The 15,818-nt window shown below is 45.1% G+C and overlaps 1 protein-coding gene across 1 annotated transcript in view; it reads left to right on the forward strand.

The window, feature by feature from the left end:
* Window positions 1–529: 529 nt before the first annotated feature.
* Window positions 530–15,818, forward strand: part of MAP3K9 (mitogen-activated protein kinase kinase kinase 9) — a 65,068-nt gene continuing 49,779 nt past the window's right edge. Inside the window, exons 1-2 of the mRNA XM_075425416.1 lie at window positions 530–929; window positions 8,305–8,718. Coding sequence (XP_075281531.1) covers window positions 629–929; window positions 8,305–8,718 — 715 coding nt within the window. The 5' untranslated portion in view covers window positions 530–628. The remainder of the gene's footprint in view (window positions 930–8,304; window positions 8,719–15,818) is intronic.

Below are 15,818 nucleotides of genomic sequence, written 5' to 3' on the forward strand. Positions count from 1 at the left end.
CCGCCGGCCGCCAGGCGCAGGTCGTCCCGCCCAGCCGGTCGCCCCACCCTCGGCCCTCTCCCCGTGTCATGTCCCTTTACCCAGCCAATCGGAAGCGGCGGGAAAGGCGGAGCTTCGAGCGGTTTACTGACAGGCGCCGCGCGGCCCAATGGGAAGCGAAAGCTGACGAGGCGGGAGCCAATTGGGGGGACACTGGTGAGCGCGAGGCTCCGGGGCCGGCGGATGGGCGGGGAGGGGGCGCGGCCAACAGGGCGAGGTCCCTCAATCAGACGAGGGCGGCGTTGACGGGCGGTAGCGGCGGCCAGTGGCGGCGAGGAGGCGGAGCCTGCCCTCCCCTCCCGCTGCCGAAGCTGCCAGAGAGTCAGGTGGCTCCGGGATGCGCGGCGGCGGCGGCAGGCGGAGGCGCGCGAGGAGGAGGAGGGGGGGGATGCGGCGGCGGCGGCTCGGCGGCGCGCGCTGCCCGCCCTCGCCCCTTCCCGCGTTGGGCTGAGGCGGCCCCGCGCCGGTCCCCCCCTGCCCCCCCCCGGGCCGGGCCGGGCCGCATGAACAATAGGCGGCGGTACCGGCCCGGCCGTCCCCCGCCGCGCCCGGCTGCCTCGGGCGCCCCCCCCTATGGAGCAGCCTCGCCATGGAGCCCCTCGCAGAGCTCAGCCAGGAGGGCGCGGGCGGCGGGGAGCCGCCGGGGACCGGGCCGCTCTGGACCGCCGTCTTCGAGTACGAGGCGTGCGGCGAGGACGAGCTGAGCCTGCGGCCGGGGGACGTGGTGCAGGTGCTGTCCCGGGACTCGCACGTGTCCGGCGACGAGGGCTGGTGGACGGGGAAGATCGACCAGCGCGTCGGCATCTTCCCCAGCAACTACGTCAGCAGCGGCGTGCAGGGGGCCGGCCCGGAGCTGCGGGCCCGCTACCCGCCGCCCCCCGCCATACAGCGTAAGGGCCCGGCGCGGGGGGAGACGGGGCTGAGGGCGAGAGGCCCGGGGCGGCGGGGGAGGCCCAGCCCGGTAGGGCCCGGGGGCCGGGAGCTGCGGTTGCCCGGCACTTCTCGCCCGGCTGGGCCCGGCCCGGCCCCGCTCTCCGGCCCGGCCACCTTCCCCCGGTGCCCTCCCTGCCGTCTCCCGGGCTGGTGGCCGCTCTCCGGGGCTCGGTGCGTTCGCGTGTCGTCGAGGCGTTTCGCCGGCGCCGGGTGCTGCTTCCCATTGTTTCCAGCCCCGTGTTTGCAGGGGCTGAGACCATTTTCAGGAGGCGGCTGAAGCTTGGCGGCTGGGCGCTGGGGGGGTCACCGGGGCCTCTGGGGCCTCCCCCCTTCAGAACATCCTTGAGGAGAGGTTGCTGGACAGGAAGCGGTTGCTTTCTGCGGTGTTGATTCACTGCTAGTGCTTGTTCGATGTCTTCCTTTCTCCGAAGCAAACGCGTATTATTTCTGACTTAAAAATCCCTGACTTGGCTTGCGTTACCAGGTTCCTCCTTAGCCCTTTGCCTTCTCACAAATTCTGCACTAAAATACCTATGAATGGGTTTTATCCAAGTTTGGATATTGAGGCCTACCTGAGAGTTGCTTTACTAAGTTGTGGTACTGAAGGCATGAAGGGATTGGTTTGTTTCTGTGAACTTCAGTGCAGTTTTGAAGCCTTTGTTGGAGCCAGAGAACAGGGCCATTTTGTCTCTACATTTTTTTTTTTAGCCACTATGTACGATTGTGGAAAGAGAAACAGCGTGGAAAGACTGTTTGTAGTTCCTATTTGTCTGTCACTATCGATAATTCTGACAAGAATAAAGCTTTTTTTTTTGTTTTTTTGAGGGGCAAAGAAAAATCTTCAGACTAGTAGGCTTTTCTAGAAAGTAAAAGGAGTAAAAAGGTGCTTTGTCCTATGTAGGACGTATCTCCAAGGAGTACAACTGATAGCTTTTTTCCTGATTCTGTGTTCTTCTTGAAAGCATTTAGGTAAAAACTCGGTAATTTGTAGTATTGCCCTCGGGATTGCAAAGGGACTAGGTTGGGCAGTGGTGGTGCTTTCTTTCATGCTGGAACAGTATAGATAGATAAATTATTTTTTTCCCCACACAGAAAACACTGTGAATGCTGATTAGGCTTCACCTTTGAGATAGTTAGGAGAAGCATTTCTCCTGAACTTCTTGAAGCCTCAGCTCCCCTCCTGTTTTGCCTGTTCACGTGTAGGCTTTTTAACTATGGATTCTCCTGCCTAATTGCACTTTCTGTGGTTTGATGGTTCAGGAACAGCTGTGGAGTTGCACGTTCCCCCTTTATCCTTGCCTTACCCTTCTAGTGCCACAACAGGACTACACTGCTTATGTTCTCTCAAGTCATCAACCATATGTTCATGACAGGGTAGAATTTATTCCCCTCCAGTAAGTTTTTAATATGCTGAAGAGTATGTTGTTTGTGGTGTGTTTTTTTTGTTTTGTTTTAAGAAACAGTGCAACTGGGACAGGGGATAAAGTTCATAGAATCATAGAAAGTTTTGGGTTGGAAGGGACCCCTAGAGGTCATCTAGTCCAACCCCCCCGCAGCGAGCAGGGACACCACTAACTAGATCACGTTGCTCAGAGCCCTGTCCAACCTGGTCTTGAATGTTTCCAGGGATGGGGCCTCCACCACCTCTCTGGGCAACCCATTCCAGTGTTTCACAACCCTCATTTTAAAGAATTTCTTCCTTATATATCCAGCCTAAACCTACCCTGTTTTAGTTTAAAACCATTACCCCTCGTCCTGGCACTGCTGTCTCTACTAAAAAGATTGTCCCCATCTTTCCTATAGGCTGCCTTTAAGTACTGAAAGGCTGCAATCAGGTCTCCCCGCAGCCTTCTCTTCTCCAGGCTGAACAAGCCCAACTCTCTGAGCCTGTCCTCATAGGAGAGGTGCTCCAGCTCTCGGATTATTTTTGTAGCCCTCCTTTGGACCCACTCCAACAGTTCCATGTCCTTCTTGTGCTGAGGGCTCCAGAGCTGAACGCAGTACTCCAGGTGGGGTCTCACCAGAGCAGAGTAGAGGGGCAGAATCACCTCTCTCGACCTGCTGGCCACGCTTCTCCTGATGCAGCCCAGGACACGGTTGGCCCTCTGGGCTGCCAGCGCACATTGCCGGCTCATGTCCAGCCTTTCGTCTGTCAGTACCCCCAAGTCCCTCTCAGCAGAGCTGCTCTCGATCCTTTCCTCCCCCAGCCTGTATTGACACCGGGGATTACCCCGACCCAGGTGTAGGAACCTTGCACTTGGCCTTGTTGAACCTCTTGAGGTTCACACAGGCCCACCTCTCCAGCTTGTCCAGGTCCCTCTGGATGGCATCCCGTCCTTCTGGTGTCTCGACCGTACCACTCAGCTTGGTGTCATCTGCAAACTTGCTGAGGGTACACTCGATGTCGCTGTCTGTGTCATTGATAAATATATTGAACAGTACCGGTCCCAGTACGGACCCCTGAGGGACTCCACTCGTCACTGGTCTCCATCTGAACATTGAGCCGTTGACCACTACCCTTTGGCTGCGACCATCCAACCAATTCCTTATCCACCGAACGGTCCACCCATCAAATCCATGGCTCTCCAATTTAGAGAGAAGGCTGTTGTGGGGGACCGTGTCAAAGGCTTTACAAAAATCCAGATAGATGACATCCATTGGTTTTCCCTTGTCCACCCTTGTTGTTACACCATCATAGAAAGCCACTAGGTTGGTGAGGCAGGACTTGCCCTTGGTGAAGCCATGCTGGCTGTCTCGAATCACCTCCCTGGTCTCCATGTGCCTTAGCATATCTTCTAGGAGGATCTATTCCATGATCTTTCCAGGCACAGAGGTGAGGCTGACAGGTCGGTAGTTCCCAGGGTCTTCCTTTCTACCCTTCTTGAAAAGGGGCACCATGTTTCCCTTTTTCCATTCACTGGGGACTTCCCCTGACTGCCATGACTTTTCAAATATCATGGAAAGTGGCTTGGCAACTACGTCAGCCAGTTCCCTCAGGACTCTGGGATGCATCTCATCAGGTCCCATGGACTTCTGTACATTTAGGTTCTGCAGGAGGTCCCGAACCTGGTCTTCACTTACAGCTGGAGGGATTTTACCCCCCTGGTCTCCTTCATGCCATCTGTCAACTTGAGAGGGGTGAGGAGAGAGGTTGCCAGTGAAGACTGAGGCAAAAAAGTTGTTGAGTACGTCAGCTTTCTCCTCATCTGCTGTTGCCAGTTTGCCGGTCTCGCTCATGAGTGGGGGTATGCTTTCTTTGACCATCTTTTTCCGGCTGATATACCTGTAGAAGCCCTTCTTGTTATTTTTCGCATCCCTTGCCAAGTTCAGGTCCAGCTGTGCCTTGGCCTTCCTGACCCCATCCCTACACAACCGGGCAGCTTCCCTATACTCTTTGCAGGAAGCCAGTCCCTGCTTCCACTGCGTGTGTAGTTCCCTCTTCTTCCTTAGTCTGACCAGCATCTCTTGTCTCAGCCATGCCGGTCTCTTCGCTTCTCTGCCCAACTTCTTACACTTGGGGATCGAGAGCTCTTGCGCTCTCTGGAATACATCCAGTTGTTGGTTGCTATTGAATTGGATTTTCAAGTTTAATGTTAGAAATCCCTTTGCAAGGAATAATACCCACTTTTACAGCTGGTGGTGTTAGTTTGGTAGCCATTTGGAATAACGGTCTACTGTTAACTTGCTTTTTGGACTATTTAAGTATTACAGTTTTGCAGGAGTAATGCAAGGTGTCATTCCAGGCATATGCACCTCAGCACAGAAGCTATTTTTAGTTGCTTTCCAAAAGTTTATCTTCAGGTTTGATGAAGGTTTTAAAGTCCTAGAGATTCTGCTTCCACTGAGAACTGTAGCAGCATAGGTAGTAACTGCATGCTGTCTTTCAGCCATCCATGTAGTGTGCTTGAATCGTACCTTAGTGGGGGTACCATGAATGATAAAAGTAGGCTATTGAGACTAGCAGCAGTGGGCCACCTTGAAGGACCCTTGTCTGCACTATGGGCTCTGACACACTATGGGCTGAATTAAATAGCTTAATTGTATGGTATAATAAATGCTGATTAAACAGCAACCACTTTGCAGTTGTCAACATGGCCACTGGTTCATGGCATACAGGTTCTGTAATTCCTTATTGGTCCCCAGAGGAATGATAGCACTTCAGTTCGTAAATTATAAGGCAAAAAATGCAAGTTAAACATTCCCATTGCCCTTACAGTCCAGTGCATCATGCCTGCTAAATTAAGCTGGAGTTTAGAAAAGGGATTAGTGTGTTTATGAAGAAAAACAAGTATTTTGTGCACTAATGTAGCTGTATAACTAAGTCTGTGAAAACAAAGAAACTAACTAAACACAAAATACCTTTTAAAAAAACCCCTCAAACACCCTATCCTAAAGATGAGTTGTGTTTTTCTGATTAAACTACCCCTGAGGGTGAGCTGGCCAGTCTGCCTTAAAGAAATATACACATTCAAAGTAAAGCTAAGGTTCTACTTGGAAATAAAATAAAACTTTCTTTGCAAAACAGCTTGCAGTGTAACATGTTACATTTCATCTGGAAGCGTAAATCTCACTATTTTACATCCCAGACTTGTTCTGGCTCATTTTGCATCCAGGAGGGGTGTGTTTTTTCTGAAGTGAAATGGGTGATGGCGTACAGGAAGAGTTTTGCTTTCCCTGCCTTCGGTTTTCCTTGGCCCATCTTCCCCTCCTCCTGCTGCCTGCCACCTTCCTGTCGCTATTTCTTTTCTCCACGGGCAGCTGGGCGAAGCGTGGGCGGGCGGGGCGCTGCCCGCGGGGCCGGCCCGCCGCCGGACTGTCCCTTCAGCACCGCCGGAGCTGTCCCTTCAGCACCCCTCGCGGGCCTGCCGGAGCTGTCCCTTCAGCACCGGCGGAGCTGTCCCTTCAGCACCCCTCGCGGGCCGGCCGGCCGAAGCTGTCCCTTCAGCACCGCTCCTCTCCCCGCGCCGAGCTTCGGGCGCTGCGGGAGACGCTGGCTCAGTGTCCTTGACGCCTTCTGAACACGTGAAATGCCCGAGGAAAACCCGTGGTTGTGAATACCACCAGGGTGTTGGTGTTGTGTGCTGGGAGTTCAGGTGACCGTCTTTCCATCTTGCTTGGTGGCTCCCGTGTTTGTTCATTTACAGCCTTTTAATTGTCCTTGTCCCTAGGAGCAGGTGAAGCGAGCGTTCTACCATTGCTGACATTCTACTGACTGAAGGTGATAGAACTCAGCATCTGATTCCCCTAGGTATTTTATCAGTGAGAATTACTAGAGAAGCTCCTTGTGTGTATTCTCAGTGACAGCATAGTCTCATATTTGTAGTTTTTTGTAATTACAGTCTTGTTCTAAAATGTCAGTGTTTCTGGTCAGAATCTACTTCTTCATCTTTTCTAGTAATCTGTCACTCATGAGCATGCGGACACCACTGTAGAAGTGAAACCTTCTTTGTTGTGTAAGTCTGTGAAGTTCAGTGCGTTACCCGAAAGATGTACTAATAGTAACAGGCTATTTTTGTGTTCTGGACTGGAAAGGGCCTTTTGTTGTTTTGGAGTAATGTCCTGGTCAGTTTCCTATCTTGCTTTCCATTAATCTTCTGCTCATGGACCACTAGGAAGAAGAACGCAGGCATCCTTACTACGCTAGCGAAGGATTCGGGTGTATTGGCTGTACTGCATAGGAAGGTTGATATAATCCCTGTGTGTAGTCAGCTCCTAGCTCAGAGGTTTGACTGGCTTACAAAAGTAAGCCATGTGTTTTAAAATCGTGTTCATGGAAGATAGAGCTTAGTCAAAAAAAGAAAAGTCTGCAATTGTGGTCAGCAGAGTTGTATTAATTCGGGCATTTTTGTGACAACGTCTTGTACTAGACTTAGAGTTAGGGAAGACGTTTGATTGGAGTAACTAAAATGTTTTACTTAAGCAGAATTCAGCCTGCTCCCTTGCCCTGTATGACTCCGTAATTTTTTTTTTTTAAAACAAGGGAGACGTTTATGTATACAACCAATAACTACAAAACCCAGTAATACGGTACAGTACTCTGAATCCCTACATTGAGTAAGTCCATCACAGGCTTAACTTCCTTTCTACTAGGCAAGTCAGAGGAACCATGTCAGATATAGTGTTTGAAATGCAGGAAAGTATTAAAAGTCTCCGTGACTTTCTGCTTAAATCCTCGCATTATGGTATTTTTCCTTTAAAGCTTTTAAAAATTTCTTTGACTGTAATCAGTAACCACCAAAATATCAGACAGACTAGCATCAATGGTATCGTACCAGTGGCCTACCACTACTGTAAATATCAGCCGCGCCAGCATGTTGCCATTGGTCAGTATGTGGGTTTTCCGTTCTACGTTAGTCAGTATTGGGTGGGTTCTTTTGGCCATCTGTGAGCTTTAACTGTGTTTAGTGTGCAGTTGTACAGGGTACATTTTCTCACATCTTTTTTTCCAGATGCAATTTATATCCTGAATTAAGACATCTGCATCTGTGGATTTTTATTATACAACGCCAAGTAGCCACCAGTTACTATGGCAGCCTGTAGAGTGTAGCTGTGAGTGCATGGGAATGGAAAATGATGATTCTGTTATTTCATATAATGTCTGTAAAAAAAACCACATTATGCATTAATAAAAAAAAATTTTTCTGATTGCTAGTTTTGCATGCTCAGTATGTAGTCTGATCCATCTGTTTGTCACACTGTCACCAGAACATCAGAATTGGTTAGCAGCTCTCTTGTGGGGAAGGAATCCGCGAAGCTTGTGGAGATGTGGAAGAATAAGCATGATTTGGGAAGGACTGAAAGATCTTTAGTGGCAGTTGAATAAGAGATGTTCCAATAAGGGACAAATGAAGGAGCATATGCAATTTGTGTTGAGTTTTAGCTGTGTCACATGAAGCGCTGTAGCCAAGTCAGTGAAGATTGGCCTGGGGGTGTGTTTTCCTTTTTTGGAAGCTTGTTCCGTCATTGAGGGCAGGTAATGAAGGTTTATCCGTTAGGGGGTGTCAGTGTTAGAAGGGTTTAAGTGTGTTAAGAGGAGGCTATTTTATTAAGTGTGTCATTTGCCACCATTAGGTGAAGTTCATCACCATTCACAGTGAGTACTTCCTACAGGTTTTATGATACTGCAAGATCTGTTTTACCACGCTGTTTGGCAATGAAAGATTGTCAGAAGGGACTTCTGCTTTCATTTGTATTGTTTTGGAGTGAAAATTGGTCCTTTCTCCAAGGGTAAAGGGCGATACTGGGCAACATGGACCTTCAGCGGACGTACAGGCTGCATAGTTGCTAAATTTTTACTTTTTTTTTTTTTTTTTTTTTCTTCTCTTTCCCTAGTCCTGGAGATCGACTTCTCAGAGCTTGTTCTGGAGGAAATCATTGGCATAGGGGGCTTCGGAAAAGTGTATCGAGCTGTGTGGATAGGAGATGAGGTTGCTGTCAAGGCAGCTCGCTATGACCCTGATGAGGACATCAGCCAGACCATTGAGAATGTCCGCCAGGAGGCCAAGCTCTTTGCAATGTTAAAGCACCCCAACATCATTGCCCTCAGGGGCGTGTGTTTGAAGGAACCGAATCTTTGCTTGATCATGGAGTTTGCCCGTGGAGGATCGCTGAATAGAGTGTTGTCTGGTAAAAGGATACCCCCTGACATACTAGTGAACTGGGCAGTACAGATTGCGAGGGGAATGAACTACCTGCACGAGGAAGCAATTGTTCCCATAATTCACCGTGACCTGAAGTCCAGCAACAGTAAGTGCTACACAGTGAACAGCCAGGATGCTGGGGTAGGGTTTTGGAAAGAAGTCATACAAAGAAAAGAGGGGAGTACGTTAACTTAGCGATCATTTCTTGTGAACCACTGTATCCTCTAATTCAATCCCAGAGGGGTTTATTTTTCTGCAGTACAGTGCTACAGACCACAGGAAACATGTAAATGCTTTCACTTTGCAGAAGCAACTTAAATGATTGGATGCAAAAGCAACAGTAAATGGAGCATGCTTCTCTAGCAGTTCTTATCTATACAGTGTCTCAGTTTTATTGGCATTTCAGCAGACTCCTGTATGTTGGAAAGTCTTGTTGAACTTAAAAATATGTATGCTCCTCCCACTTTTTGGAAGGATAAATGCTCCTTTGGAAAGATAAATGCTCCAAAGCTTTCATTTTACTTGCTCGATATTGCTGTATACATGAGATGCAAGTGTGTTTTCCTTATGGGAGATTTAACCCATCCCTGCTGAACTGGGTCTCCTCTCTATCCCTCATAGCGCTGTGTTGACAGAAACATTAACTCAGGTAAATGAAATGTCCCACTGGGTTCCCTTTTACCCCCAGAACTTCAGCTGATGTTTGTGGTGCTTTACATGGGATGTAGCTGACGCATTAGAGCATGGGGACTGAACTCTGGTAGTTATGATTCTGAAATCATGGCGAATGGCTACTCTGTAGTACTAATAGCATTGTTGTCTGCCACTTGGGTATTTTGTAATGTATCTGTCTTCCCAAACTTAAAACTGCCTTGAAGTCAAATGCATGCGTAGAACATTATTTATGGGTGTGTGAGCAAACTGCTGCAGTGGTTTAAAGATCATCATCTCCCTTCCTGATGCCTGCGTGCATCAGTTTAGCCTTTCTCTCTGCTTGTCTATGTCTAGATGCCAAGAGCAAACATGTACCTGCGTGTTGGCTGCAGTGGTTTAGATAGGTGTGTTACAGAATCATGGAATGGTTTGGATTAGAAGCGACCTTATAGATCATCACCAACATACACACCCCCCACACCACACCCCCACACCCCTTGCCACAGGCAGGGACACCGAACTCATTTTCATTTATGGCTTGACTTAATAAGAAGCGCTATGAACTGGTTTCATGTTCACTTTTGCTTTGAGGGCAGTAACCTCTGGCAAAGAGGTCTGACAGATGGGAAGTTTAGTATCTTGAATAGATTCACTAGATCTAGCATTAACCATTACAACGCTGTAAATTTCCAGGCCTTGCAGAAGCTTCCTGTGTTTTTTTGGCCTCAAATCTTGTGGCAGTGAATTTACATAGTTTGTTGTGAAGGAAGAAAAAAGTATTATTTATTCTTGTTTATTGAGTTTGAAAATAGGAACTATGAGAACTTGCAAATTAGTTTCTGTGATGTTTAAGTTTCCCTTTTTGGTAGAGTAAGATTTCCCAATGTCTAAAATTCCCCCTTCCCTTACAGATGGCAGTATATATGTGGGCACATGGATAAATGCTGTAAAGTGAAGGATTGGTTGCTTGGTTAATGGATGACTGGCTTCATCTGTGAATAAGGAATAGTTGCCTTTAAGTGTTGGGCCTTTCCTCCTTACCTAAAAAAACATTTACTTGCTTATTTTGCTAACAGACCAGTAAGACTTTATTGCTTAATGCTATCTGAACATTTTTGAGGTTTAGAATGAAAGTTATTTCTAAGATCAAAAGCTGTCAGCTCCTGGTACTTCACTGTTTTATTCAGACTACAGACTGCTAGTTGTAAAAGGGGAACGTGTCAACCTGAGAACCAGCCCAACTAGAGGGACACCAGTTCACAATGTCACCAGCCAAACACAGGTGCGGATGCTAGAAAACAGGTACTGTCAGCAGCGAGAGTAAATGTGTCTTGTCACAGTGAATCAGCAGTACATAACTGTGCTGCACTGTAAATTGTCAGTGAGAAGCTGAGGATTTTGCTACATACGTTACTAGACTTTTCCTCGTTTTGAGGAAAAAATAGTATAGGAAGAACGAGTGGGAATGCTTGTGGAAGGATTCAAAGACATCCTGTGTTTGGAGGGGAGAGGCAGAGAATTTACATGGTGGTCTTGACCAAAGATGCCTTCAGATCTAGTGCAGAAATGGTGGGTATAGGAAAGTCTAGCCCAGCTAAGTCTGCAGAAAGCAGTATTACATTTGGGAAACTAAATAAATGTAGGAGCTGGTACTGGAGGGAAGGACTTCAGATGTTTTAAAGAAAATTCATTGTTTTGTAGCTCTGGTTTGAAATAAGATGAATTAGTAACCTCAGATATGGGCTTGACATATGACAACAGCTGTTTAGTTTGGCAATATAGAGTTCTTCATTTTGTGCTGTGTGGTGGGAGAGAAATTTTTAAAAATGTAAATTATTTTAAACATTTGAAAATATGTGTTCTTTTTTGTGTGTATTTATAAAGCAAGTGTCATAAATATTCGATTATGACAATGGTGGAGCTTTTTTTGGGGTGAGGGACTATTGGTCTCCTCTGTTTGGGTCCTCCCCCAAGCGTACATTACCTATACATGCAAGTAGGCTTAACTCAGTTACCTTTAGGATAAACAACTTTGGACTGCCCAAGTCATGTCATTCCTGAATACTGTCACTGCATTGCTGAAATCCCTTTTCCATTATATGTAATAAGCATCTTAGAAAACAGAGCAGAGAAATTTCCATGGAAAGCTTTTTACACGTTTTGTAAAGATTAATAGACTAAGTATGTTATTGCGTCCTGATTTATATGTGGCTTGTGTTTTCTGTGTTTTTCTGATGTACTTAGTTTTCTCAATTACCGTGGACAATCGAGAACAGGTTATGTTGTTAGCTTTGTGCCTGTAGAATTACAAGCTTGTAGCATTTTTTTTTTTGCACAAGTTGCCATCCACGAATAGGCAGTAATGTGTCTCTGGATAAGGAACATCTTCTGCTTGCAAGAACTTGGAAAAGATTCTTGCAGACACATTTCTTTCATGTACTAAACATCTGCAAGTACTGTAGAGCTGTCATGGGAACATTGTCTGTATTGATCTACTAGTTGGTACTGCCTACGTTTAGTAATAGGTAGTGATTCTCATACATCTCATCTTGCCTTCAAGCACCAGCTGGGACCAGTGCTATCCATCTGAAGCTGCAGAATGAGTTACTTTGGGAGTTAGGGAACAAGATGGTGGACTGGGAAAGAATAGAGTTGCCATATTTAAAATCAAATTTTCTACTAGAACAGAAGAAAATTAGACAATGCCTTGCTTTCAGATGTCTGCCTATATTTAGGCAGACAGAGAATGCATAAGGACAGTACGTCACGATGAACATTTTGAGAAAGTCACATTACATTTTGAACAATAAAGTAGGTCAAGTGGGTACCTTGATAGAAGTCTGAGAAATTACCCGATTATATATATATAAGGATTCGGAAAAAAACCTTTTTAACCTAAACTATTGCAGGTTTTTGGACTCGAGTAGTAGGTACCAAAACAATGCTCAGAATAGTTCTCAGCATGTCTGATGGCATGGTAAAGAACATAGGTTTTGATTGCTTTGGGAGGTAACTTCGCCTTGTATAGGGACTGAAGTTCAGGCGATTGTTTGAAGATTCCAGGAGATGTCTGTTTCTTAAGATTCTCCTTGTCAAAAAGCACTCTCCAAACCAATTGTCTGGTTTCCTTCTTTTAACCAATAAGGTGGACATTTTTTCTGTTCCACCACTTCTTTTTTTTTTTCTCCTTTTCATTATCATAGCTTTATGTTTAATGCTAATATATATAGAGTGTAGGAAAAGCGCCCTGTATGTTTTAAGTACTGTGTTTGTTTGAGGCGGATTTTTATTGTAAATCCTGGAGATTCTGAGGGTTGCCTGTTTCACTGCTTTGGGGATGCTATCAGGAAATGAGCACTTAAAGATCTTTACAGAACAAATTGCACACCTGTGATATTTTTAGAGACCTTGAAATTCCTTTGCTGAGTGTTATTTCAGTTGGCAGTGAGTCTGGTGGGTGAGTGTTCCAGTGGCATTACCAACTCGCATGTCAGCCATATAACTACACAAGAGAAAGGAGATAACACAGGAAAGCTATTTTGTTCTGCTGTGTGAGGAGATAAGCCTTTCTCTTTTTTTGGCATTTGATTCAAGAGTTTCAATTTATTCCATATGAAAATTAATAATATTATTCTGACGGAATCTGCTCTGTCTTCTGTTTCTTCTTTTCATCTAGTGATATAGCTAACCTTTCCCTCTTCAGCTGCAGGTTGGCGCTCCACTGAGTGTATGCTATGGAACTAGTAGCAGGCCTCTCCCAATGTAAAGGCTCCTAAATGATCTAAATGCTGAGCTATAGAAAAAAAGCAACTAGGAATGTCCACTGAAGTCAGCATCACTGTGCTTAGCACAGCTCTTAGAGTTTCCCTGTCTCTTATCTGTGATTTGAGTCTCGTTTCTGGTCAGAGGAAGGTGCTTGGCGTATAATGCTTAGAATCAAAAAGAGCAGTCCTGTTGGTTTTAGTGAAATATTGTAAATAATGAAGCTGGTCCTCTATGTTTCTATTTGTCTGTCAATGTTAGATATGCCAGAATTGCTATAGGAATAATGCCAGTTAACTAATGTTGCAGAGAACTAGCAAAAACATATTTGCTCTTTTTTTTGACTGGCTCAGCAAAATATGCTTGTTATTTGCACTACGTTGGAAGATTTTGCTGAGGGTGTTTGTGCCAGTTAGCAAAGTGCTTTATAAAAGTCACCGTGTTTGTGTTCCACAAAGTGGCACAGAAGATGAGCAGCAAAGTGACATGGCCAAGGTCAAAGAAAGAGATAATGACAGAGCTCAAAATAAACCCCAACGATTCCGATTGTCAAGTCAGTAGTTCTTCCCTTCTAGTTCTCTGAAGGTGGTTCCCTATCCTACTTTTTGGACCACCAAGGTAAGCTTGTGCTATCCTCAGGTTCAAAGCTCTGGCTTTTGGAAGAATTCCAAACTCTGCTGTAGCTTTGCTTATTTATTTTACACAGCTGTTAAGCCTTTTTCTGTTCATAAAGTTGCTAATAGAGCTGACTTTCACATGGTTTCTGGACAGTTATTCCTAGCACTTACAATATTCTTTGTTCTATATTTTTTTTTAAAGTACAGGCAGAAGTTAGAAGCAGGGATTCCTTGCAACTGGTTCAAATCCAACTCAAGGACAACAGGCCTTAAATGTTACAGATCAGTCTTGGTAACGTGATTAGTTATCTCATTCCTTGTTGCAGTGTTCACCCACCAATCTATTGGTAACTGAACCAACTCTTCTGTTGGTCTTGTCAGAGAAGGAAAAGTACTTAATATAAACTTCGTCCTCTGTCTGGCGGTGTCGTAGAGGAGAGCTCTTCCAGGGTCTGCTTAAAGCGTGTTGGCAGAGCAGTTTGGAAGTCTGCACTATGATTGCTGTTTCTGGTGCTTCAGTGTAATTTGCTGACTAACTCTCCAGTGTTGTACCTTCTATCAAAATGGATTTCCTTTGTCAGTGGGATTAAATGAGTGTGAGTAATGCTTCATGTAAAGTATAGTGAAACTATTTCAAGGGCATCTGAATACTTTACACTAGGTGAATAATTGATCTGGACTTGGTTGGGTGGTACCTTGCCCTGTAAGAGGAAAGTGATGAAAATGTGAGATTTTTTTTTTTAGGGGGGTACAACAGCTAGGAGATTAATTTTATGCAGATGTTCTCTGGTTTAGTTCAGAGAGCAAAAATCAGTAAGCCTTTGTCTCTCTCTATATTTTTTTTTTAGGTTTAAAAAGTGTGTACAGTAGAAATCAAGCCTTTGAAACAGCCTGAATATACTCCTAAGTGTGATTAAATATGACTTTTCAAGTTCTGCCCTTAAGCAATTATCTGATTCTATGGACATGCTATATGATATATCTAATGATGCAGAACTCCTAGTTCTGGTTGCTCTAATTTCTCTGTCTCCCTGGAGTATCAACCTTTGTGCTGATATCCAGGTCACTTGTGGTTAAAAAAAATTCCAAAGAATTTTTTGCGTGTGGTAATATGATGGTGAAATTCATGCCAGTAATACTACAACTTTTTGTTGAACAGAATGAAAAAATATTTTCATTTCATGTGTTGAGAAGATGTAAATTATACCTGAAAGTGATGCTAATTTTTAAGCTGTTGAGACACTAGGAATTCTCAGAGGTAGGGTGACAGTTTACTTTGGTTTATTTTTTATCTTAGCTTGTCTAAATTAGTGCGACTATTTTCCTTTTAGAGCTTTGACAGATGCTTTCATGTTGCAGTCTTATTTTCAGTATGTTTTAGTAGATTTCCAAGAGTTTTGAAATGAAAATACATCTCCTGTAAATGGTTTGTTTTTGCTGAGTATGAATTGATGTGTTCACTGCTAATTACAAGTCAAAAATAAAAAGACTTACTGAAATACGTTTGTTGTCCACAAGAACACTTTGGTATTCTCCTGCCCACGCCAAGCAGCAAAAAGGCAATTTCATGAATGAAATCCCTTATCTTTTTTCTTAGACAAGAATGGATTGAGTTCATCTCATTTTTAAGAAGTGAAATTGTGTCTATTACTTTTAAAAACCTAGCTAGTATCCTTTTCATGTCTTTGTGCCACTGCACGTATTTTTCTGCAGGGTTCTTTCTGCTCCTAAGAAAAAAATAACCAAGAGTTATGACACTAATTTTCTCCAAATTGTGTGTGTGGAACCACAGAACAGATACGAGCAGACCTGAGCGCCATCATGCAGGCGGTGTACCTAGGCATCTGTGTGCTGCTTCCCTGGATTCACTGTCTGACCATCTGTGACTGAGTGGGGATAAATCTGTGTTTTTCTGAAGTTTCTAAGCAAGTCAAGAGTGAGAACAGCCTTGTTGCAGCATTTCCGGGAAGCTAGAATAACTTTTTCAGCTCTGCTGTTTTTGTGGTTTTTTTTGGTGTGGCTCCCATGTCAATAAACTTAACTTGAATTTTTTAGAGATTTCTGTCAGCAGCTTCACTTTTGCTTTTCTCATCAAACAATTCCTGTCAGAATTTCAACATACCCAAAGCAAACAAACTCACTCTTGAAGTGTCACAAGTTAAGCACAGTCTTG

Source organism: Opisthocomus hoazin, chromosome 7, assembly GCF_030867145.1.
Source record: "Opisthocomus hoazin isolate bOpiHoa1 chromosome 7, bOpiHoa1.hap1, whole genome shotgun sequence".
Lineage (NCBI taxonomy): Eukaryota > Metazoa > Chordata > Aves > Opisthocomiformes > Opisthocomidae > Opisthocomus > Opisthocomus hoazin.